Raw genomic sequence first — 26,132 nt, forward strand, 5'->3', positions numbered from 1 at the left:
AGCAGCAGCAGCAGCAGCAGCAGCAGAGGAATAAGTGACAGCAACAACAGCAGCAGGAGAAGAAGAGGTAGATATACAAGACGTATTAGTGGAAGCAGGTATAGTAGTATCAGTAGTAGCAGTTGTAGTAGTAGTAGTAGAAGTAGTAGTATAGTAGAAGAAGTAATAGCAATAGACGTAGCGGCACCAGTAGTAGTAGTACAATCAAAATGTTAACTATTGGCAATGGAGGATATTAGAGTTCTAGATCTAGTAAAATTGTCCGTTAGGTTTGGTGGGGATCACTTTTTAATAGATATTATCGTCAAAAGTCTTTTTAGGAGCCGATGTTTTACACGGAAAGAGTAACTTTTTAAATAGAATAATGTCCGGGAATCGATATTGTATGAGAGTTCGAATGTAGTAATTTCGGCAGTGAGTATTTTACATGGAAGGAGTCACTTTTTCTATAGAATAATAACCGGAGTCGTTATTCTATGAGATTCGAAGGGAGTCATCTTTAGGGAGTCAGTATTTTACTTGGAGGGGTCAGTTTTTCTACAGATTAATGACCGGGGGTCGTTATTCTATAGAGTTTTCAAAGGGAGTCAGTTTTTTATAAGAGGAGTGAATATTTTACAGGAAAGGAGTCACATTTTCTATAGAATAATGACCGGGGGGTCGTTATTCTATGGGGGTCGAAATACTTCATTACACCGGCAGCCTGATAAACTTCAGACCTTTAATAACATTTTGGTATACAACTTGCCTTGCAGGTTCAACTTTTTGAATGACCTGATTGTCGTCCTACCAAGTCTGCGGTGAGGAGTTTCACTAGTTTCGGTACAACCCTCGTGTGTCGATGCTTTCTCCCCGGGCCTGTATTCATCAACATTTAAGTAGGAAAACACAACCCGGGATACGCCCGTCACTTAAGCGGCGAGAAAACTATCTCGCCGGTTTTGGAATAAACGATTGATCTGTTATACCCCGGCCAAGTGACCTGCAGGTAAAAATAACAAATGGTTTTCTATTGTGACCTGTTCCAAATAAGTCTGTGAAATATTCTTATTGGTGTTAACCACGTTTCCAAATATTTGTCACGAGAATGAGAGTTTAGCCTACGTCGCAAGACAGATGCCCATGTACTGGGTAGCCAAACGAATCCATAGGCAGTTGTTATTTGTTCACAGACTTATAGGGATAATTTAATTATTGAAACGGACTGGACTAGCACAGAACTATCCGGGTTTGTTTCTGAAAACTTGATGATCGGCCGGAAACATAACGCAACGCAGTTCCGAGTGTGTCACTACGCAACGCATTCAAGTGAATACCGTTCTGTTTCTTTCTTCCTTGCCTATAAAGAAAAAAGTCGTTCTGATCTACCATTACCTAGGTTTATATCACATTTAAATACCCTTAAGTCACACACAATTTCATAGGAACATACTATGTAGTTACAATTCTATTGAAACGTAATTGTTTTTCACTTATATCTGAGATAAAATATTACGTCACGGTTTGAACTATTGACTGATAACGACAAGCTTCACCCCTTTATTCACAAGATACCACATGACGATGAGAAAGTCACATGACACTGCAAAATGGCGGAGTTCACTTATCAGCAAATGATTTATTTATTTAATCTTTTTGACAAAAATCACTTCTAATTGTTATTTGAACAATTATGTGAGCAAATATTACCACCTAGATGCGAATAATTCAATTAAAAAATGTTCTGTTCTGTTTTGTTGACCAAATCTGGTTGAACAAATGTAATAAATAAGCGATAAATGTAATCGCTGCGTGTAGTTTGCGATAAAGACTGCACGACGCAATTTAAAAACAGGAAGTACTTAAAAACGAAAGTAGGATTTGGGAGAAACCGAAAATGGATTTAGAAATCTAATTGTGAATGCACTTGAATATCATGCCATCATTGTCGTTTTTGCCATTTTCATTATTTTGTTACTGTTTATGTTGTTGTTGTCAGATGCCCTTAAAGGGCCATGACTTTATCAATAAACTTGAAGCTTATCAATAAACGTTGAACTTGTATGGTAGAATTAACATGACTGAGAAACAGGAATACACAGAATCAGGTGAGTATTATATCTCCATACATACAGTTTTAATCAAACACAATCAGTTATCATCATCATCATCATCATCATCATCGTTGACGTCGTCGTCAGCATCATAGTCAACTCGTCGTCTTTTTCTTCATCATCGTCGTCGGTCGGAACAATTCAAGATACCGGTTAAGTATTAGTAGATCTAGACGTATACTTATAATATGGCAAATGTGACTTCAAAGGACAGACGTAAATGAATAAAAGCATGTAATCATCTTACATCCATTTTCATAGGCAGACCATCTTTGTATTGGGCTATGCCCTTTGGACACAAAACTGAATTTGATTTTATACAATATTACGAGTAGGCCTACCCAATACCGAAAATGAAAGTAAGAAATACCCTCGGAAGTTAATGACAATCCAGACTTCGCCTCATTTCTGACTTCTGTTTCGTTTTCATTTGTTCCCAGATTTATATTCATGCCAATGATATATAGTCTGGTCCGACCCTGTTGCAATGACTGACAACAAAAAAAAATGCTGTTTTTACGGAAGCGTGAAAGTGCCAACATATTTTCGTTTCAAACACGCTACATGTTTTCGAGTGTTATAAGGTATTATATCTTTCATTATACATTATACTAGTATTATATTTATTTGTTTTCTTCATCTCATTACAGATGATGACAGGCGGATTGTGGTTGGGAATCTACCCACAAACTGCGAAAAGGAATTTTTAGAGAATTTCTTTGAAAGTCGTAAACAGTTTGGAGATGGAATAACTGTTGAAAGTATTGATTTTGAAAATGATGAAGCCATAATTACCTTCGAACAGGCTACAGGTAAATGAAATATTTTATTCATGGCAGGACAAAATTATAAGTAGTCAACTGTTATATACCGAGCCGGTTTAGTTGTAAAGTTATGCATATCTAAAAATGAAATGTTTACAAACATAACAAAACATAGATGTAAATGGAGCATAGGAAATGAAGATTTTTTGTAACCTAACAAAATCGAAATATATCTTATTTCCCTAACAGTAACAAATAAGTTCAGATGTATGCTCAACTGAGGGTTAGAAACTAAGCAACGATTGTTTATTTTCTTTTTAATTTTTGCATAAAAATATTTAAATCCGTTTGATCACTTTCTCAACGGAATAAAAAATTCGGATGAGTAAAAATTGGTTTCAAATCAAATAGGTAAACATATAAATGTGGATTCACAAATGAAAATATTTTAAAGCATCACTTCTTGCAAAGGAATAATATTATGCTGAGAGACAAACCAAGAACTTAAGTTTTGGAAGTGCAATTGTATTTTTAGCCCTTTCATGGAACGTATTCGCATCTTCTTTCGGAAAATGCCGACTAGAATCAGTTTAAATAAATTAATAGGAAGTAGCAATCCAATATATGATACAAACACTTGGTGGTTTTTGGACCTTATCCGACCTCTATCTATGTATTGCCATAGCTTACGGCCTTTACGAATATGATCCAAAGTTTCCCTAATCTCAACTTCTAAAAATTACTCACAATCTTTAGTGGACGTAAAAAAAGGAGTGACGTCCGCCATATTAAACGTAACGTCCCTTCGGCGGCACGGCTTGATTTTTTTCCAGTAAGCGAATAATCAATATGAAAAATATTGAATCGAACTGGTACAAATGCTGTTGATAATTTTACGTGACTGGGATATTCTGCCATATACATACAGATACATACTGGGCAATTAAAGTGAAAGAAATACTGATATCTACTTGCCAAATAATGTACTAGAGTGGTGGAACCTATGCTCGCGGTATTTTGTACATATATTATCTTTTTAAGAAACAAGAAAAAATTATTATTTCGATTTGCCTATACAAAAACATAAAGTTATCCTCCTATTATCGAAACATATTGTTGATGTGCGTCATCACGTGACTTAGTCGTCTCGTGAGCTACAGATCAGCTCACGCGGAAAACCCACTTTCCGTTTTTCCTCGAAGGAAAAATCTTGCATAGCGAGGAATTCCTCCGAGTACTGCCTAATTCTGACTCGGAGTACCGACTGTTATAGTTTTATTACTTTAGCGGAATTTCATCGAGTCACTCCGAGAAATTACTTGACGGAACTCCGAGTCGAAATTATACAGGTAACACTAATGATTTCCGGTATTTTATGGCCACTCCGCGCGACTCCGAGTCTGTAATAAACAATAAATCGGTCATTTCGAGTGCCGCGAGATGATTTGACGAAACTTCGAGGCAGTATTTCCTTAGTTGGACGGATTGTTTTTATATAACTAGCTTGTTCTTTTAACTGAATGTATGAAAATTGTAAAATTTTGATATTGAAATTATAGTTTCTGACCATGCGAATTAGATTAAGAAATATATTTATGTATAATAAACTAAATTATTAATAATACGAAATTAAACAAACTTTCAAATCACCGCCGTTAAAGGCAAGTGATTTGATAAATTTTGATATTTAAATAATTTCTGACTTTGCGAATTAAATTTAGGAAAAAGTCGTGTAATAATTTAGGCACTAAATTAAGAATAATTTATAAATAGACAAACTTTAAGATAACACTCGCTAAAAGTAAATTGTTTGGTATGATATTGAAAAACATGCGAATTAGATTTAGAAGTAAATTTATGTATAACGGACTAAATTATTAATCATATATAATTAAACAAATTTCCAAATGAGCCCCGTTAAAGGCAACTGCTTTGTTAAATTTTGATATAGAAATAATTTCTGACTTTACGAATTTAATTTTGAAATAAAGTCATGAAAATGCACTAAATTATGAATAATTTACAACTAGATAAACTTTGAAAATACGCCCGCAGAAAAGTAAATTGTTAAGTATTAAGAATTATATAAAACTAAACACAATTTCAAATAACTGCCGTTAAAAAATAGTGATTTGGTAAATAATATATTGAAATAGTTTCTGACAGTGCAAATTAGATTTAGAAATAAATTGATGTAAAATGGACTAACATAGAACTATATAAGACTAGATAAACGTTAAGATAATGGCCGTGAAAGAAAAGTGACCTTTATTAATTAAGGAAAATTATACGAGAAATGATTAATTTTTATTATGAAAATGGTCTTTCTTCAATTTATTCATTTGGACGGAATTATAAATAGGATAAAAAATACTACTGCCGTATCCACTCAAAAAGTGACAAAATATCATAAGTAAACAGACAAAAATGGTTTATTTTAAAGGAAGATAAAAATACTACAGTATCATTTTTATTTACAAATACTGTGTTATTTCGCTTATCACTATGTAAAAAATAATCACACTGCTCCGAGTAATCTGAAATCTGACCTCGAAGTTACTCGAAGGCCCATTTAAATTTGTATAGGTAATTTATTATTCGTCTCGGAGTCACTTGAAGGAATTCCGTCAAGTGACTCGGAAACAAAAGAAACCAATATAGGTGCGTATTCCGTTAATTGGATTTCATCTCGAGTCACTTCTAGGATTTCCTTCGAGTGACTTCGCATAAATCCTCGGAGTCAGATAGCGAAATTCATTGACGGAAAATGGCTGACTCGATGAAACTTCGAGTCGGAGCCTTGGTACTCGTTTTGGCCATCCTCCGAGGATCGAGTAGAAAGGGGTTTCCGCGTGAGCTGATCTGTATCGACACGGCATAAGTGAAAAAGTGAAAATTCGCCCTGAAGGGAACCTATGCTGGCGGTATGTTATATCTATTAAACTAAGGGCGAAAAAAAAAAAACATTCAGCAGGCTAAAAATGAACAAACAAGCATATGCGAATATAATATTTAGAACATTACTCATTTATTATGTGAAAAACAAAAGAAATGAGGATAAAATTTAGTATGTACCTCTATGTGTATATTTCTCTTACAGAAATGGAGTCACTATTAGGAAAAAGCTTATAAACGTATAGTAATGTTATATAAAAACAGAATGTTCAAGTATTAATGATTCAAACAACGACCGTGAATAACTCACTAATGTTTCCGACACTTCTTTTGTGTGTAGGAAAATTACTCCTCCCTACATCTCAGAAAAAGCCATTTGGACTTTGTCAAAATACTAAGATCAACATCGATCTTTTCATGGTTCGACAGGCACTCGTAGTGTAGCCAGGCGTCACATTCATCACATCTTGCTTTTAAATGTATCTTACATCTGACTGTAATGCATGATTTCTAAAAAACTAAATTTAGTTGGGTTATTTTGACATATTTGTCTGAGATTTGTGCGACGGATACAGATTGCGTAAAATGTATCGGCTGCTGAATACGTCACGTGAGCGGCACGCGCGGCTATCGCTACGTTTGTTGTAAAGGCATTTCACCACTGGTCGGTGTTGAACATAGCATGATGAAATATTTTTATCTGTGCTTCTGCAGAGAGCGTATTCGCCGAAATACCGCGAGCATAGGAATACCGCGAGAATAGGTTCCACCACTCTAGTAACCATGTGAGTTTTTATTTTATCAATTATTATGAAATGGACGCGTCCTTGCGTTCTCGCAGGAAACACATTGTCATTGAGGAAAAGTACAAATATTATTCTAAAACACAAACTAAAACCTTTTTTTTTAAACGAACGTAACAGCGTGTGCTTTGTCCTCAAAGATTAAAAAAAGGTTTAATATAACAAACAGATATATAACGAACAGATAAATGAGCCGCGCCATGAGAAAACCAACATAATGCATTTGCGACCAGCATGGATCCAGACCAGCTTGAGCATCCGCGAAGTCTGTTCATGATCCATGCTGTTCGCTTTCAAAGCCTATTGCAATTAGAGAAACCGTTAGCGAACAGCATGGATCCTGACCAGACTGCGCGGATGCTGGTCGCAAATGCACTATGTTGGTTTTCTTATGGCGCGGCTCAAATATGTCTCAGTTTTAAAGACAAGTAAACATTTTTGATTGGCATTCGCCTTGAAAACGTTTTCCGAATTTTACAGAACGGAACAGATCAACCAGGCTTTTCGCAAAATTGCGGATTTGCAGTTGTCTCACGTCATACACTGTTGTGGTCCTTCTTTTTCTTTCAGATGTTGATCAAATTTTACAGAGACATGTCAAGAAACCCTGTGTGTTGGGAAAGAAAGAGTTAACAATAAAACCATTGAAATCTTACAGTGATACCGTAGATGGAGGCTCTTTTGTTGTTGTGTGTGACAGAAGTCAAACAAACACCAGTAGAGACAGCCACTATAGCAGCATGCAGGTATTTTAATAGCTTGCTACTAAACGTAGTCGGACCAATAATGACAATCGGCAACTCCCGTGCTTTTACGTATATTTACGTTAACCAGGTTGAAAATGAAGCTCAACGCACACATAACTTTCCGTAATACCCGGAGCACAAAAATGGTATACAGGGCATTTCATAGACCCCTTTGTTGTCTTCGAGTAAATTAATTGCACCTATAATGGGTCAGCGACGGCAATAGTAGGTTTATTTTAGTGCTAACACCAACATTTAATGTTGTTTCAGCGGTGCTTACTTCCATCACACCTACTGTCTGTTTTAGTACATTTGATGCCGCTTGCGTCGTTTTATCAGAACGGCAAAGAATTTTGTAAACTGATACTTGAACGTGTGGCTATTCATGAATGAAATCGAGACAAAAGTGTCTGTATTCAATGTGTGATTTCTTTCTTTAGTCCAGTTTGTTGTCTCTGAACAGTATTGCAAGTGTTGACAGTAGCGAACTGTTTGGTTCAGGGGAAAGCAGGTATCAAAACTTCAGTAAAGTATTTGAGGAACTACACCTGGTCTACCATCAACCTGGCCGAGAAAAGGTACGTTAGTTATTTACTCTTTGTACGCGCTGAGGTTAGTATGGCGATGCATACTGACACTGAGGCTACTGTATGGTCGGGAACTGTATCATTGTATACATTCATAAGTAAAACTGAGGAAAGCTACTGGAAAATCAAGCATGTATAATGTAGAAGGGCCGTCTGAGGTTGTATCACGCAGGAGTAAAACAGGTCTAAATAAATCAGTTCTATAAATACAAACATAATTATGACGTACATGCTGAATCTTTATGAATTGTGGTTGCTTATATTTCATATTTTCATGTACAAGTAGAAAAGAGCTTTTGACCAATACAAAAATAATGCAAGCGCAAACGATTAAACATCCAGGTAAATATAGAAAAGAGGTGCACGGTATGTGTTCTCCTATAGTCCAACTCTGACGTAATTATTAGTTTCATTTTCATTTCGCTCCCTCTCCCATTTAAATACCATGTAGAAAAGTTGACAGTTCAGTTACATGCTGGAGAAAGTCGGTAATGGTTCAGAATCCATGAAACCGTCTACAAAGCTAGTTTACTCTGCTCGATTACTTTTATTCTCGATTGAACTGTCCATCCGTCCTTACTATAGGAATGGTCTTCGTCCGTCCGTCCGTCTGTCCGTCCTTAACATTTCGTGTCCGCTCTGTATCTCCTCAACCCCTTGAAGGATAATCATTAAACTTGGGTCAAATGATTACCTTATCAAGACAATGTGCAGAACCCATGAGTCAGCCGTGCCGGCTCAAGGTCAAGGTCACAACTCAAGGTCAAAGGTTTGGGCCTTCCTTTTCTTGTCTGCTCTGTATCTCCTAAACTCCGTGAAAGATAATCATGAAACTTGGGTCAAACGATCACCTCATCAAGACAATGTGCAGAACTTACAAGTCAGCCATGTTGGCTCAAGGTCAAGGTCACAACTCGAGGTCAATGGTTTGAGCCTTCAATTTTGTGTCCGCTCTATATCTCCTAAACCCCTTGAAGGTTCTTTTATGAAACTTAGGTCAAATGATCACCTCATCAAGACAATGTGCAGAACTTATGAGTCAGTCATGTCGGCTAAAGGTCAAGGTTGTAACTCTGGGTCAAATGTTTGAGCCTTCCATTTTCTTGTCTGCTCTGTATCTCCTAAACTCCGAGAAGGAATTTCAAGATACTTTGGTCAAATGATAATCTCATCAAGACGATGTGCAGAACTCACGAGTCAGCCATGTCGGCTTAAGGTCAAGGTCACAATTCAGGGTCAAATGTTTGAGCCTTTCATTTTATGTCAGCTCTTTATCTCCTAAACCCCTTGAAGGATTTTCATGAAACTTGGGTCAATTGAAATTGATCACCTCATCAAGACGATGTATAGAACCCATGAGGCAGCCATGTTGGCTCAAGGTCAAGGTCACAACTCAAAGTCAAAAGTTTGAGCCTTCTATTTTATGTTTGCTCTGTATTTCCTAAACCCGTCGAAGTATTTTAATATTACTTGGCTGTAATATTCCCCTTATCAAGATAATATGCAAAATTCAAAATTCACCCCTGCCAGCCTAAGGTCAAGGTCACAACTCGAATGTTTAATGGTTTCACACAATACGTTCAATCCTTTCACTTTCCATAACAGCGGCGGGGGATATAGCTCTTGTATTTTTTTTTCAAAGCTGTTAAATACATGTTCAGTTGTATTAAAAGCTTTTTTTCATTTGTGCATATGGAGAATATGTGTTGATATCATTTCAGTTCATTATGTGCGTAATTATTGCAGTTCATTTTAATACGCAAAAGTTTAACAATGGTTCATAATTGATTTCTAATTTTGTACCCATCCAGACAATTTTAGACTGTGTTACTGTTATTTATGCTAAAAAGATACTGTCGTAATATTGGTTTTTAAAAAAAGCCTTGCTTTCATCGTAAGCACAGTGGAGAGGTACCTCTCCAATAAGATAAAAACATACCGACTGATACTTAAAAAATCATTAATATGATTCCTTAAAATAATAAACAATCGCACAAGTTACACGCAATTCAATACATTCACGGTCATCTACCAGACTTGAACCAACGCTCAAGTCCAAAAACAGAGGGTAAACAGAGGGTGAAGCGAGTAAGTACATTGTTGGAAGCAGTGCGTTTTTGGTGGTAACGTATACAGAAAAACACTATGGATTAGATTGCATCTTTTATGCTACAAGAAAGAGGTTATTATGGAAGAAACAAGTCACATGTACCAGACTTCCGTCAGCGCAATAATATATGTCAGTCCCTGGAAAAGCATTTCAGAAATAAAAGTCGTGTATTAACAGCACGTGAATCGCCTTTACTCGTTTATTACACGATTTTCTCCCCGATAATACCTGTGAAAAAAGGTAGTTTTTATAAAAATGTCTGTGAAATCTTCAGGTCTATAACAGACCAGAGACCGCCATTGCATTGCCACGAGAGTACAAAAAACAAAACTAAAAAACACACAAAAAACTGAAGCTGGGGAGTAAGAGATATGCCATTGTAATTAATGGAATATAAGACATTCTCCTAGTGTTAAAGTATTCATTGACAAAGAAAAAAACACTGAATCCCTAGTGATGTTTAACATCTGACCTTTTTATTCGCAAATGTTCAGGTCTCTTTTGAGTATATTAGCGCTTTACTTTAGAGTGCTCAAATCCTTGGCAGTTTCAAAATATCATTTTACTTTTGGAAACTGTATTTTATCTGTTGAAGCAAAATAAGGGTCCATTGTTATAACGCACGGTTTGGATACCATCTTGAAAAAAAAAAGACCATTGAAAACGCTGAATAATAAATCTGCTTTCTGGACCTTGAACTCAGGTCAAGAAAAGATCGATCAAATAATTTTGCAACATGTATTATTTTCTGATTATATTGTCCTATTGCAGTGTGTAATTAAACTATGTGAGACAGACGTGTCGCCAGTAATTGTCAGTTACGCTGCAACCACTTGTTCAGCTGACAAAGCCACGCATGAGTCCCTTAGGAAAACACCAAATAAGCCGCAAACCTTACTTCAAGAAACACTTCGTACGCAGTTCGATGGAGAAGTCGATATCAAGACAGAGGCATTCAATATTATTGTGACACTAATTGGAAAAGTTGAAACAATTAACAACGTACAGGATTTCCAGAAAGCCGTGATGGCTACTTTGAAGTCATTTGAAGGAATTGTAGCTGTTCAGCTGCATGAATCAGATGCTGAAAGATTTGATCTTGCGTTAAAACACTTTCTGCCCCTTCTCCATAGTAACCACACAATCAAAATGTTTAGAGCAGATGACGAATTTTCATTCTTCGTCGCCTATCAAACGAAACATGACAAAAATCTTGTCGACATTCATATTGCAATTGTCAAAGATCAAGCTATTATTAGACAAGAGAAACCATTGCAAATGAAAGATTATTACAAGGTAAAGGCCTACAGATCAGTTTTAGATAATCAGAGTGCTATGATCACCATTGATGAAAATCGCGTGGTTATTGAAGGCTTCATAGAAGATTTAAATACTACGGTGTGCGCTGTAAATAGGGTATTACATACTTCTCACTTCGTTACAAAAAGGATGGACGCATTTGCAATAGATCAACTGAAAGATGAAGGTATTGTTACAGAAATTCGGCATTTACTGACAAAGAACAATCTGAAGGTTTGGTGGGAAGTGTCAGGCAATTTTCTCAACGTTGTTGGAAAAAATGAAAAACAGGTTATCAAAGCTGCAGAGCTTATTTCCGCGTTCTTTTCCACGTATAGCGTTGAAATACCGGATTATCTTCTTGATTCGCCAAAGTGGGAGAGGACCAAAACACTTGCTTTTCTAAAGAATCAAAGGCGATTGTTTGTTGACGATAAAACAGATCGACATGTCGTCGTTATAAAAGGCACAGCAGAGGTATGTAAAATTTTTGCTGAGACGACAGAAGATCTGAAGAAAGAATGTACTCGAGTTAAGACCAGAAAAACGCTGTCGGAGGCGAAATGTGGTTTTGCCTTAAAGTACCTTCAGGAGGACGAGGAAAACATGAAAGAACGAGATTATCTTAAACTGCAACAAGGAAGTAATAAAACAGAACTAATTGTCGAAGGTACAGAAGTTGCTCAACAAAAGATTGAATCCAAGTTTAAAGAAATATCCACACTAAAGTTCTGGGTCTGTGATGAGAAGGCTGTGGACAGACTGAGGACGTTGCCAGAGGAAAAGGAATCCAGACCGGCTGGAACGGTTCATGTATTCGAGAACCACACTCGGGTTATTTTTAAGAATGGGAGAATAGAGGACGAACAGGTAAGATTTACAGCTGTCTTCTATTTTGCATCTTTTCCTAAAAGCCCATATCCATACATTCTTAAGTCAAAAATAAGATTTATTTTGTTCCTTGAACGCAAACAGTTTCATTTGTTAACATATTTTCACTCCATGATTCCGTCCTAAAAATGATAAATGTTGCACCGACTTAATCTTCATTTGTCTTCGAATCTTCAAAAGTACTATGGTAGTTCTCGTGGTTTTATTTAAAGGTTGCATTACATACAAAAAATTGACTGGAATGCTATTTCAGGCGGATGTAATCGTAAACTCAGCAGCGCAGGATTTAAACCTTAGTACAGGAGACAATACCGTCACCCATTCTATAAGCAATGCCGCTGGTGAACAAGCACAGAAGTGTTTAGAGCGTTTCAAAAGACCGGTTCCAGCTGGTACGGTGATAGCTGGGGACGCTGGTAATATGAAATGCAAGGCTATATTTCATGCAGTTTTAGATAAGTTCAATCCGATAGACAATTCGAGCATAGAGGTAAGAATTTGAAAACTTATAACAAATTAAAATCAATCATTGCAAGTTTTTTGCTACAGACCCCAAACTCTACAGCTTGAAAATGATTACTAGTAAGCTTATTAAAGATCTGATGCAGGATGGTATTTCTTAGGCGATTTTAAAATTTGTTTTCAGCAAAAAAGTTGACGAAATTGTACCTCTTTGTATCACGAGTTCATTCAAATTATTTGTATAAAGAGTTTCTTTTAAATCGTTGCTAGAGGTAGCTGCACACTTTCACAACCTCGCATGAACACATGAACAGACTCAGTTTGACCACGTGTGCTGTTATTTTGCTTGGTTGCATTTTGTTCTCTTCATCAATTTTATTCCCTATTACATCTACTTTATTCCTTTTACGTTGATTTTGTTTACCTTTTACAGAGTTTATCCCCTTTACACTAAATTTATTTCGGAAAAGGTGGATCTTTTACGATGTTTCTTCCTTCTTAATATTTAAGAGAGGTTATTATTGCAATATATTTAATGACATTGTGTGCACAATCCTGCCTGCAACAATTATTGCATGCCTCGTAATAAAGTTTTTCTTCTTGCATTAATATGATTTGAGTAAAGGGATATCACAATGCAGAGCTGATCTAAATCTATTTCAGAACCTTAGGAAGGTTGTCACTTCATGTCTTGCTACGGCAACAACGCGTGGCTTTGTGAGCATAGTTTTTCCAGCGCTCTGTACTGGTGTTCACGGATACCCAATCAAGACAGTAGCAGAAACCATGCTGAATTCCATTACCGCATACTGCTGTCAGAATGAACTGCCTTCACTGAAGGAAGTTGTTATTATTTTCTTAGAGGGAGACAACAACAAGAAAAAAGTATGAAATTCTATTACGTTTAGCATGCATGTAATAATTTATCAATACATTACTGAATGAAAATGTGTAATACAATACAACTTGACAAGCATGCAAGTCACTGTATTATCTTTCCTAAAGTGAATTTTCATTTTTGGCAATTAAACACCGTTGTTTTTGCACATATACATTTTGCCTTTGATAACGTATTCTCTGGCGTCACCTGGTCTACATTAAGTCTTACAGAAGATTATTCTCTACCTAAAACATGATCAGATTATTTGCATTATTTTGTGAAACTAAATTTTCTAGGTTGAAAACTAGGTTAATAGGTGGAATCAGAATCACATTTTAACACTAAAGATGCTAAATTTACTACCTGATCTTCATGAAATTTGGTAAGAAATATCGGTCTTGGTAAAAGCCAACTCGGAATGAATTTAAAACTGGATCATTATGACAAATGGTAGAAAACTTTATGGAAAATCACGGAAAATATTTGTTAACACTATAGAGGCCCGCCCGATCTTAAACAAATCTGGTCAGAATGTTTGTATTAATAACAAATGTATGTTGAGCTAGAAACTAGGTTCTATTTAAAATCGCAGAGAAACTTTGTTGACATTCCAGGTTGGAGCGGCGGTCAAGTGGTTAAGGTGTCGGCTGCTAAATTCATAAGTCGTTGGCTCGAGCCCTACTGGGAATATGATCACACCTTCTCATATGACACCAGTAGTTATTTTAAAAGAAGCGGCCTTGCGTGTGATTTAAATAAGCATAATGCTTTTATCACAATCAGGCTTAAATTAATTAGATTAAACTAACACTTCAGGGTGGCGATATTTCTTCCTGGTATATATGGATCCGGGTTAGATTGTTTGTCACTTTTGATACTGGGTCATCCGGGGTATAATCTATGTCAGGTGGGTCTTTATAACATTCTTGGTTTACTTACTTATTGTTTTTTTGTTTACTTTCAGGCATTTGAAGATTGCAGAAGTATTTGTCTACAGAAGTTAGAGGGTATGAAAACAGAGAAGATCCTGACGGACAGAGTGCCGTGGCCATGTCGCTTTTTCTGTCACATTACAGCCGCCACGCATGCAGATGCCTCCAAATTTTCTGAACAAGTCAATGCCGAACTTATGGAACAAACGTTCCTTAAAACCGAGTAGAGGCATGTAGTATTTACCAGAAACTCGTTCTGTTCCTTACAACAGTTAACATCTAGATTCGATAATTGTTTTATTGTTGTATTAAAACCTGCAAAATTACGTAACAATATGATCTTTTTATTATTTAATATTCTGCATAACATTGTTGACATATGCCTTTTGTTTTTAAAATCAGAATGGGTTTTGCTTAATTGGACCATGCATTTTGAAGTTTTTTTTTTTCAAAAACATGAATTCTTGTTCATGTTTGTATGGTCAGCATATGAGTTTATGCATTCATGTTAAAACACGAATGTCTATTTAACACTTTGATAGGTAACATTGTTAGCCATTCGAATAAACTCAGATGTGAATACTCTTAATTAGGTAATGGTTGTCAAGCTGAGCAAAAAGTGATAATCTGCCTCTAAAACAATCTGTTGTCTTAATTAAGTTGCTATTCTTGCTTTCAAAGTTACTTTAATTATTGCTATTTTGTTAATTTAAGATTATTCCTTATGCGTGTTTATTAAGATATCTGTCTTTGACATTTACTGTTATTGTTTTTACACAATTCATAACAATTTTCCTAAAGCTTGTTTCATCTTATATTAGCTTTTTACAAGTTGATTATTATATAATCTTGATGATGTCTAGGTCAAGTTCGAAACTTGGTCAACTGCGGTCAAAAACTAGGTCAGTAGATCTAAAAATAGAAAAACCTTGTTACCTCTCTGGAGGCCATACCCTTAAATGGATCTTCATGAAAATTGGTCAGAATGTTCACCTTGATGATATCTAGGTCAAATTTGAAACTGGGTCATGTGCCATCAATAACTAGGTCAGTAGGTCAAATAATAAAAAACTTTGTGACCTCTCTAGAGGCCATACTTTTCATGGGATCTGTATGAAAGTTGGTCTGAATATTCACCTTGATGATATCTAGGTCAAGTTCAAAACTGGGTCAACTATGGTCAGAAACTAGGTCATTAGGTCTAAAATTAGAAAAATCTTTTGACCTCTCTAGAGGCCATATTTTTCAATGGATCTTCATGAAAATTGGTCTGAATGTTCACCTTGATGATATCTAGGTCAGTTTTGAAACTGGGTCACATGCGGTCAAAAACTAGGCCAGTAGGTATAACAATAGAAAAACCTTGTGACCTCTCTAGAGGCCATATTTTTCATGAGATCTTCATGAAAATTAGTGAGAATGTTCACCTTGACGAGATCTAGGTCAAGTTCAAAACAGGGTCACGTAACTTCTAAAACTAGGTCAATAGGTCAAATAATAGAAAAACCTTGTGACCTCTCTAGAGGCCATATTTTTCAATGGATCTTCATGAAAATTGGTCAGAATTTTTATCTTGGTGATATCTAGGTCTAGTTCAAAACTGGGTCACATGAGCTCAAAAACTTGCTCACTATGTCAAATAATAGAAAAAATTGACGTCATACTCAAAACTGGGTCATGTGGGAACAGGTGAGCGATTCAGGACTATCATGGTCCTCTTGTTTTCGAATATTTAGCGAATTCTTCAGATCTCTTGTTTTTTTTTCTTCTTGATTATTCACCAAGGGCAGTGTTTTACATGCATGTAAAATATAATGCTCCACATGTTTTTTGACTGTTAAAAATCTAAAACTAAAGAGTGTTTGAAAATTGTAATCCAGTAAACAATTTTGTGCAACATCAAAGTTTTATATTTGTATTTAGTTTAGTTGTTCGCTTTCAAAGCCTATTGCAATTAGAGAACCCTTTAGCGAACAGTATGGATCCTGACCAGACTGTGCGGATGCGCAAGCTGGTCTGGATCCATGCTGGTCGCAAATGCACTATGTTGGTTTCTTACGGTGCGGCTCAATTATCATTATTAATTTCATTCATCATTTTTCTATCATATTACCAGTTTACTGAAGGCAGTAACAAGATTTGCACGACGGGCCTCAAATTTTTTAATCCCCCACCCCGGATGTTACTGCACGCATGCGTACTTCGTAAAATATATTCTGCCTGAAGTTTTGTTTTTGTGCCTTTACATGTAATTGTTATTGCATTCATTTTGTCATGTATTTGTATATCTTTACATATCCTATTGATACATTTTCGCATTATCACTTGGTGAATATATATGCTTCTGAAGTTGTGTAATATATTTCAATTATGAAGGTTTTGTTTTTTGTGTTTTTTACATTACCAAAACACCCCATCAGAGGATTAGAGAACACAAGACGTAATGTTTACGAAAGTAGAATTCATTAAAGATATCCAATGGTTATCTTTTACTAAATCATTATATCGTTAGATATTTATTTGAAATGTATAAAATCCTCATCAAATGTATTTAAGTTTACTAAATGTATAAATTAAGTTTGCATATAGAGCTACATTCATAATTATATATCATGCAGTAACAGTTTATTGTTAAAATACAGTGAGTTATTTAGTGTTAGTACACATTTATACTGTGTTTATCTATACATGTATGCAGTATGATCTATTTTAAACCTAATGCATAGAACTGTTAATACACATAAGCTTGTTAGTCCCCTACTGGTTGAAAATCAGTTTCGGGGACTATAGGAATGCGCTTTTCCGTCACTCTGTCATTCTGTCCGCCCGCAATTTCGTGTCCGGTCCATAACTTCGTCATCCTTGAAGGGATTTTGAAATTACTTGGCATAAATGTTCCCCATGGTGAGACGACGTGTCATGCGCAAAACCCGGACCCCTAGCTCAAAGGTCAAGGTCACAATTGGAGGTCAAAGGTCAGCGGGGCTTTTTTTCTGTCCGGTCCATAACTATGCCATCTATGAAGGGATTTTAATATTACTTGGCTCAAATGTTCCCCATGATAAGATAACGTGTCAAGCGCAAAACCCGGATCCCTAGCTCAAAGGTCAAGGTCACAATTGGAGGTCAAAGGTCAATAGGGCTTTTTTCCTCTCCGGTCCAGAGCTCTGTCATCCATCAAGGGATTACAATATTTCTTGGCATAAATGTTTCTCATGATGAGGCGACATGTCTTGCGCAACACCCAGGACTCTAGCTTAAAGGTCAAGGTCAGTAGGATTTTTTTCCTGTCCGGTCTATAACTTTGTCATGCAAAACAGGATTTAAATATCAGTTTGCACAAATATTCCTCTGGATGAGACAACATGTCATGCGCAAAACCCGGGTCCTAGGTCTAAGGTCAAGGTCACTCTTAGAGGCCAAAGGTCAGATACGTTTAAGAATGACTTTGTCTGGAGCATTTCTTCTTCATGCATTGAAAGATTTAGATGTAACTCGTGGCACAAATGTTCACCACCATGTGGCACCGTTTTTTTTAAATTATGTCCCTTTGTTGTTACTATAAATAGATTATATTGTAACTTTTTTATTACTGGCAGTAGGGAGAAATCGAGACCACTTTTCTGTGGTACAACATGCATGTTACATCCAATTATTAGGTGTATTTTTTTCGGATTAATTTCCCTTGTTGTTACTTTAAATAACATATGATAACTTTTTTATAATCGGCCAAATAATTCCATATGGTAACAACTGTAGGTTTTAATATATGCAAATTTTAATCAATGTGTTCTGTTAAAATTAACATATTGTATATATAGTACAATATTGTTTATACATCATTGACAGATATCAGTTCATTATGTTATACTGCAGTAGAGAAAATTAGGTGCCTTCCAGCAGGGGACTTTGTATTGCATGGCAATACTTCATTCACTTGTTAATTTTATATTTTATATAAACTATTTGGAAAAATTGTTCATGTTTTTAAATATGAAATTTAGATCAATATATCTTTAAAAAGAATGATGAGCTCTATATTTCGGCCAACCATTTTATCTTGTGTTTCTTTTCCCCAATGATGCTTTCTGTACGAGTATTGTACTCGGAAATGATATAATTGTTAACTAAATTTCATAATTACTAAATTTCATTACCTTTGTCCATATAATTATACGTCCATCTAGGAAAAACGGATATATTTTGTGATGGCGCTAGCGTCTGTCTGTTCTTCTGTCTATACGTCCGTCAGTCCGTGCGTTATGTTTCGAGGCCGGACATAACATAATGATCAATTAAAGTATTGATTTTGAACTTGACATATAGTGAGGTGGCTATGAGGCGATGTACAGAGCGCATATAAACCGGGTCGGTGGGTTCAAGGTCACAATTGGAGCTCAATGATCTAATTGACATTTATTTAATATAAAATTATGAAGATTGTATTATATCATAAAAAGTGTTCCGTTTCCAAGTGCTTGGAATTTAAGTTCTCCGTGAAGATACGTTTTCATTTCAGCTAGAGGGTTGTGCTGGGATAAGTGCAATTAGGTTGTTACATAAGACTTTAGTTCTATATAATCGCGCTTTTATGCAGGACTAGTCATACATACCAACATACCAACCATGTACATACCATACCATATACAAAACTTCTAACACCCCGCTGTATTTTTGCAAAATATTTCATTGTACAAATAGTACTTTTATGAAAATTCTAACATGTAAGAATAATACGCTTGAAATAACGTGTTCAAATGTCACCGAAATTGAAAAATAATCTAAAATACGATGATGATCAAGACACGAAACCACGATGATGAAAGACGAAAGTACAATGCATTGTTACAGTCGATGCCATGATAATGAAAGGCGAAATTATAGTAGTGAAAGTCATTAGCAACTACGATTGTGAAAGACAATACTGCGTTCACAACTTGGTGAAAGTCAAAACTATGATGGTTAAAACTCGAAACAACCTTAGTGAAAACATGAAGTCTAAAGTCGAAACCACGCTTTTGAAACTCGGAACTATGATATTGAAAATGCGAAATTATAATACCCCTCGCAGTATTGGTTTCGGGACTTTTTCACTACCATAGTTTCTACTTTCGTCAACTTACACTTAACCTTCACCGTCGTGGCTTCGGATTTAGCCTGCCAGTTGAGCATGTGAAATATTCTTTTAATAAAAAATCTGTATTTAACCGAATGTCGCTAATGTGCGATGTTCTGTTAGGGCCAGCGCCTGCTCCCTTGGAACCCGAAGCGCAAAGCTACGATGGTACGATGGCGAAGCGCGACAGTACGATTATGATAACACGACAGTACGATGGCGAAGCGCGACAGTATGATGGCAACAGTCAGTCTTACTGTCGCGCTTCGCCATCGTAATGTCGCGCTTCACCGTCGAAGTGTCATCATCGTATTGTCGCGCTTCGCCATCGCAACTTCACGCTTCACCATCGTACTGTCGCCTTCCTGTCAAGCATGCGCAAAACAATTTACTTGGTTTTTGAAGCTACAGCAAAGAGATTTGGACCACTTTTATCATTCTTAACAGATTTCAATCGTTATCTTGAATAATCTTTACCTTGACCTACTCACCTAGGTTTTTGTATTTAAAGCTTTAGCAAAGAAATTAGTTCAAGCAAGCAACTAGACTCTATGAGCACATATGAGCCGCACCAAGAGAAAAACAACATAGTGCATTTGCGACCAGCATGGATCCAGACCTGCTTGCGCATCCGCGCAGTCTGGTCAGGATCCATGCTGTTTGCTGACGGTATCTCTAATCGCAATAGGTTTTGAAAGCGAACAGCATGGATCCTGACCAGACTGCGCGGATGCGCAGGCTGGTCTGGATCCATGCTGGTCGCAAATGCACTATGTTGGTTTTCTCATGGTGCAGCTCAATTATCATTAATAATTAAAACATGCACAAATGGTAACGCATGTATTTGTTGGACATACGATGATACAACAACACGTGCATCATTAGCAAATAAAAAGATGTTTAATGTCGGCTTTCGAGCAACAGCAAGTCGGAAGTCGAAATAATGATGGTAATAATAGAAAGTAGGACGGTAAAGTTAAAATTACGATTATGGAAACATGAGTCCATTATGGTAGTTTCACGATTTCGACTTTTGCCGTCGTAGTTTTGAGTTTTCACCATCGTTATTTTAGCCTTTTCTTGATTACGACTTTTGTTATGTAAGGTTCAGAAAAAGAAAGTTGTCCAAAACGGAACACTTCATATACAAAATTGTCCGGAAACGCAAATAACAGAAAATCACAAAATGAATGGTATGAAAGCACGCGCGCACATATTGTTTACTTCCCTAGTTTCTTTTATCTTGTGTTTCTTGATGTTGTTTTGTAGTATATCCTTACCTCCCCACCCATGACGGACATCCTAACGTTCTGTGAAAGTTTGCTTAGTGTACTTTACCAAGAAGATACTTGAAACTTGTATGACCGTTCAGTGGCAGTAAGTCGATGTGGATTTAGCCAGTCTAATTTATTCGGAGGGTAAATAAGATTAAAAAAAAATTATATTTATGCAATAAGCGTGTGAGCATTTTGATATACATGTATAACATTGAAAAACAGATATAAAAGGATAGTGATACATTTGAATATCAGAAAAATAAACAACTCTCATAGAAATATATGTAACGTCACAAACATGATACTCAATGACGCCTAAAAATATTGCGTGCCACTTTTTAATTAATGTTCTTAGGGAAAGAAGAGGAACATCGAATAGATATTCTCTGGTCAACCTTTCTCTCGACCAAGCATACTCATTGTATGTGATTAACCATTTTTATAAATAAATCATTAAGATCATTTGCACCAAGCGAAATAATAGCAGACTGAGTGTCTTCAGGTCTGTTCATGAGATGCAATAAGCTTAACCACTAAAAGCGGCTTTAGAAGAACTCTAAAAGAACATTAAATAAACACCACGATCCCAGAATAACAGAAATAATAACAACTTTGAATCCAAGCGAGCGAAAGTAACTCCTTTCACGTTGATTTTACAAGTAAAAACTTAGGCATGTTGCAGGTTATTCTTACTTTCTACAACATTTGTTTTTGTGTACGTTTTAGATGCAAAATAACAGAAGTGGCAGTAAAGTAGTCCTCGTATGACTGATTTTAAACTCCATTTACTTTTTTCCCATGCATTTACTTAAGAAACCACCTTTTCAAAATGTTTTTACGTTATCGAACTTTTTGTATCTGCCCTCAAACGTATCCATTATCTACGTCCTTTCATTGGGGACGTTTATTATAGTTAAAACAATCACAATATTTTTGTTGTCTTTAACAGATAAAAGTGGGATGACACTAGAATCTGCAAGAACTATCGCAATTTATCCTTGTTTTGATAAACTAGAGCCTAAGCATATAACTGAGCCGCGCCATGAGAAAACCAACATAGTGCATTCGCGACTAGCATGGATCCAGACCAGCCTACGCATCAGCGCAGTCTGGACAGGATCCATGCTGTTCGCTTTCAAAACCTATTGCAATTAGAGAAACCGTTGGCGAACAGCATGGATCCTGAATCTGGGTTTGCTGGTCGCAAACGCACTGTGTTGGTTTTCTCATGGTGCGGTTCATATCTTAGCAGTTGGAAGACAGCGATGTTTTATCCATATCCGTGCAGGCTGATCATGGTCTGCACTGTTCGCTATTCAGTCAGTAAATGTTCAGTGAACACCTCTTTGAATAATAAGTGGTACTGTCCAAACTGAATGATGAAAAAGTCCATTTTAGAAATATAGCAGAGTAAAGGTTAATCACACACATTTAGCAGCAAAAAAGGGCGGCTAATTCCTCTTTGCTAGTTGTTTCTCTACCAAACTCTGAAAATAACCAAGCCACATCTTCCTTTGTCATTGGATCTTCTCCTTTACCCTGCAATAGAGGTTAAGAGGTTTATAGACATAGAATAAGAAGAAGAAGAAGAAGAGAAGAAGAAGAAAAAAGAAAAACAGTTTATTTCATAAATTAAGGACATAGCTTTGTCACGAGTGTGATTCAATCAATGAGGAGTCTGGAATGGTGCTTATGGATACTGTAGAAGACGTGTATATAGGGTGAAATATTTTTAGATCAATTTAAACTCAAATTTATTATTCTTTACGATAAATATAATAACAGAATAATCGCTGAAAATTGAAATGGATGACGCGACACATTGTGTACAAGTTCTTAGATTAAAAGCAAGAAAATCAAGTTTAGTTCTCACCTTCTGAATTTTGAAAAGTGTTTTTTTCGTTAGTGGCTCGTCTTCTCCCAAGCCTGCTTTTTTCAGAAGCGTTTCAAAGGCTTTAATCATCTCTGATTGGTTGTCCTTAAAAATAAGAGAATCCAATTAAACAATTATAGCTGTAATGGAAATATTAATTGCAAACTGAACGCAAAACATTGTATATAGTGCTGATTTAGAAGAACTATACACTGTATTATGAACTAATATACGGAATAATATTGCCACGCTAGGTATAAATAGATAAAATTCCTACCTCTGTACTTCTGATGAAAGCAGCAAATATTGTTTTCAGTTCGTCAAAATCAAGAACGCCGTCCCTATCAATATCACGCGCATCTAATGCGGCAGCTACTTGTTGTTCTGTAAGATTCAGATCAAATAATTGTGCAAGTTTACGCAGCTCCCTAGCATTTAAACTTCCGCTTTTGTCTTCATCGAAATTATCAAATAATAATTTGAGTTTCTTTTCCTGATCCTCGGTTAACTGTGCCATTTTGAAATCTGATTTATCAAAACAAACCTACTCGCACTAAAACTATTTGTAATAAGCACTTTCAGTGCACGCTGGTAATGTAAACAATTAGTCTCTATGGCGCGTGAAAGGGTTACACAATATCCAGTTGTAACTTGATACCTTTATATACGTCTGCCGATAATTGACGATACATTTCAATATTGATTTAAATGGCAGAATAGACTGTAGTCCTAGTTTAGATGAACTATATATTATTTTATTATTATTCGCAGACGATACGGTAATTTTAGAGCTCTACATACCCAGCTGATATACAAATATATCTCTTGATAAATTGCACGATTATTGCAATCATGGGGCCCCCAAGTAAATGTTACTCGTTTTTAGAAACGAGGAGGTTTAAGCAACGGAGAAACCTGGTTTTATGGAAATCTCGGTTCCTTTCGAAAACTGACCAGATTCCATCGTGAGTTCCAGAGTTGTGGCCCCTTGAAGGGCCAAAATTTGCTATTTTTGGATTGTGAACACGATACAGACCACATTTTTCAATCAATTTTAATCAAACTTGCACATAACTTGTATTGGCATAATATCTCGGTTCCTCTCGAAAATCAGCTACACTGCAGCATGTGTTCCAGAGTTATGATCCCTTACACGGCCAAAATTTGCTGTTTTTGGCTTGTTAACACGATAGGGACCACTTTTTGCAACCAACTTTACTCAAACTTGCACACAACTTGTATTGGCGTAATATCTCGGTTCCTTTCGAAAGCTGGCCAGATTCCATCATGGGTTCCAGAGTTATGGCCCCTTAAAGGGCAAAAATTTGTTATTTTTGGCTTGTGGACGCGATAGATACCACATTTTGCAATTGATTTAAACTTGCACACAACTTGTATTGGCGTAATATCTCGCTTTCTTTCAAAAATGACCAGATCCCATCATGGGTTCTAGAGTTATGGCTCCTTAAAGAGTCAAAATGTAATATTTTTGCTTTTGCAGCCACATAGAGATTTCATTTATGGTTTGATTTAATAAAAACTTGCAAAATATTTTAACAACAATAACTCTTGGATTCCATGATGAATCTGTCAGATCCATTCATATGTTCCTGAGTTACGGCCCCTGATTGACCCCTGAAAGTGTTTACCTTGTGAACACGAAAGAAGTGACACTTTATATTTTAATCAAAGTTACACACAACTTATGTCACAATAAAACCTCGGTTCGTGTCAAAAACCGGCTAGATTCCATCATGCGTTCTAGAGTTACTGCCGCTGAAAGTGGCAAAATTTTCTATTGTTGCCTTTTCAGCCATATAGAGGTTTCATTTATGCTTTAATTTGATACAAACTTGCACAGAATGTTTATCCTGATTATCTCTAGGCCTGGATCGAAACTGGGTCAAAAACTAGGTCATCAGGTCATATGTTAACAACCTAGAGGCCACATTTTTGACCCTATCTTCAAGAAACTTCGTCAGAATATTCATCATGATGACTCCTAGGCCAAGTTTAAAACTGGGTCATATGGGCTAAAAAACTAGGCTCTCTTATGACCCTCTTATTTAAATGTCACTTTGAATTATACTGGAACCTTTGTTCTTAATACCCAGACTCTATATGGAAAAGGCCTTGAATACACTTGTTGCATATCAAAAGAAACATGAGATAGTCGTGCAGCTCTTTGATTCATTTGTTCTGTCTACCTCAAACTACAGTTGTAAAAATATGGGGATTTTCCAAATCAAAGCAATTAAAAAATTTACATGTTAAATTTTGTAAAACACTATTAGGGGTTAGACAGTCATCGTATATTGTAGAGTTAGACCTAGTAGATTGTTTGAATGATTAATCCAACTGGTTTACACATGTGAAAAATCTTTTATCGAAATATAGTTTTTTTGTATAAATGGAATGAAGTTGTAAACAGTAGAACTTTAGTTCATTATAATGATCAAGAATTTGTCAATTTTAACAACATTTGATGGACGAATTGATATAAGTATGGCGAACTGATGTCAACAGTATGGAAGTTTTGACTTTGTACAAAAGTGTTAAAGAAACACTGGAAAAAGAACATTATATTTTGCAACCTACGCATTGTAATTACAAACTGGCAGATTTGGAAGAGACAAACTAGAAATTTGAGAATTTGTCAAGTATGTGATAGTAATGAAATAGAGGACGAATTCCATTTTGTATTTAAATGCCATCCCTACCAAGAAATAAGATTAAAGTATATTACGAATTGTTACAGAAAGAAACCAAGTATGTTTAAATTTACACAACTGTTGTCGTCCAGAAATGTCAGAACTTTATATGTTTATATCTCTCGTCTTTAAAGGAGTTCATTGTAGATTAAAGTGCTGCGGTATTATTTTTTCGCGTCAGTTAGGGCTAGCTTTCGGGCATTGTTTGGTAAAGAGTACAACTTCCATGCGATGATGTATGTTAGCACACCCATTATATTACAACACGAGCGAGGTTGGGACCGTCGCGGGCTAAACGATACCACAGTAATTCTTTTGTACTTCTTTTGTTTAAACTGATAAGAAATGATATATAACAACAGTTACCATATATTTACTGAGAAATGAATTAGGTCTATCCAAGAGACTCACACCCCTGTACTTTATTGTTACTGATGTGTATATTATGCTTGTCACTATAAATGATATAGTTTATGCGAAAATACGTGGGTCGATTAAAAAAAAAACCAATACAGTTTTAATGATTTGACAGGTAATTAGACATAAAACCTGATTGTGATGACTATCGATTTGATATTTTTGTACAAATAAATTGACTGCAAAAGAATTTACTCCAATCAATGCATGTTTCAGCAGTCCAGATATAAACATCTTTTAATTTATTTGAAATATTTTATTAATGAGCTGTATTTT

General features: G+C 36.0%; 2 protein-coding genes across 2 annotated transcripts; one reads left to right on the top strand and one right to left on the bottom strand.

Annotated features, from left to right (window-relative positions):
- Nucleotides 1-1,624: 1,624 nt before the first annotated feature.
- Nucleotides 1,625-14,742, top strand: LOC123547186 (uncharacterized). The gene is made up of 8 exons (XM_045334096.2): nt 1,625-2,087; nt 2,744-2,905; nt 7,126-7,301; nt 7,742-7,879; nt 10,770-12,167; nt 12,442-12,678; nt 13,314-13,535; nt 14,495-14,742. The coding sequence occupies exons 1-8, from the start codon at nt 2,057-2,059 to the stop codon at nt 14,687-14,689; spliced, it is 2,559 nt and encodes an 852-aa protein (XP_045190031.2). The 5' UTR covers nt 1,625-2,056; the 3' UTR covers nt 14,690-14,742.
- A 5,714-nt stretch (nt 14,743-20,456) lies between these two features.
- On the bottom strand, nt 20,457-23,377 carry LOC123547187 (uncharacterized). Its single transcript, XM_045334097.2, has 3 exons — nt 23,006-23,377; nt 22,729-22,833; nt 20,457-22,394 (listed from the first exon to the last, which is right to left on the bottom strand). The coding sequence occupies exons 1-3, from the start codon at nt 23,243-23,245 to the stop codon at nt 22,287-22,289; spliced, it is 453 nt and encodes a 150-aa protein (XP_045190032.1). The 5' UTR covers nt 23,246-23,377; the 3' UTR covers nt 20,457-22,286.
- Between the last annotated feature and the right edge of the window lie 2,755 nt (nt 23,378-26,132).

This window comes from Mercenaria mercenaria, chromosome 9 (assembly GCF_021730395.1).
Source record: "Mercenaria mercenaria strain notata chromosome 9, MADL_Memer_1, whole genome shotgun sequence".
Classification (NCBI taxonomy): domain Eukaryota; kingdom Metazoa; phylum Mollusca; class Bivalvia; order Venerida; family Veneridae; genus Mercenaria; species Mercenaria mercenaria.

Bases quoted from the DNA above. Each gene is read 5' to 3' on its own strand.
- LOC123547187 (XM_045334097.2), bottom strand. From the start codon at position 23,245: ATGGCACAGTTAACCGAGGATCAGGAAAAGAAACTCAAATTATTATTT. The intron at 22,834-23,005 runs GTAGGAATTTTA...CTTATTTTTAAG, and splicing joins CTTTCATCAGAAGTACAGAG to GACAACCAATCAGAGATGAT. The intron at 22,395-22,728 runs GTGAGAACTAAA...CCTCTATTGCAG, and splicing joins CACTTTTCAAAATTCAGAAG to GGTAAAGGAGAAGATCCAAT.
- LOC123547186 (XM_045334096.2), top strand. From the start codon at position 2,057: ATGACTGAGAAACAGGAATACACAGAATCAG. The intron at 2,906-7,125 runs GTAAATGAAATA...TTTTTCTTTCAG, and splicing joins TACCTTCGAACAGGCTACAG to ATGTTGATCAAATTTTACAG. The intron at 12,168-12,441 runs GTAAGATTTACA...ATGCTATTTCAG, and splicing joins GGAGAATAGAGGACGAACAG to GCGGATGTAATCGTAAACTC.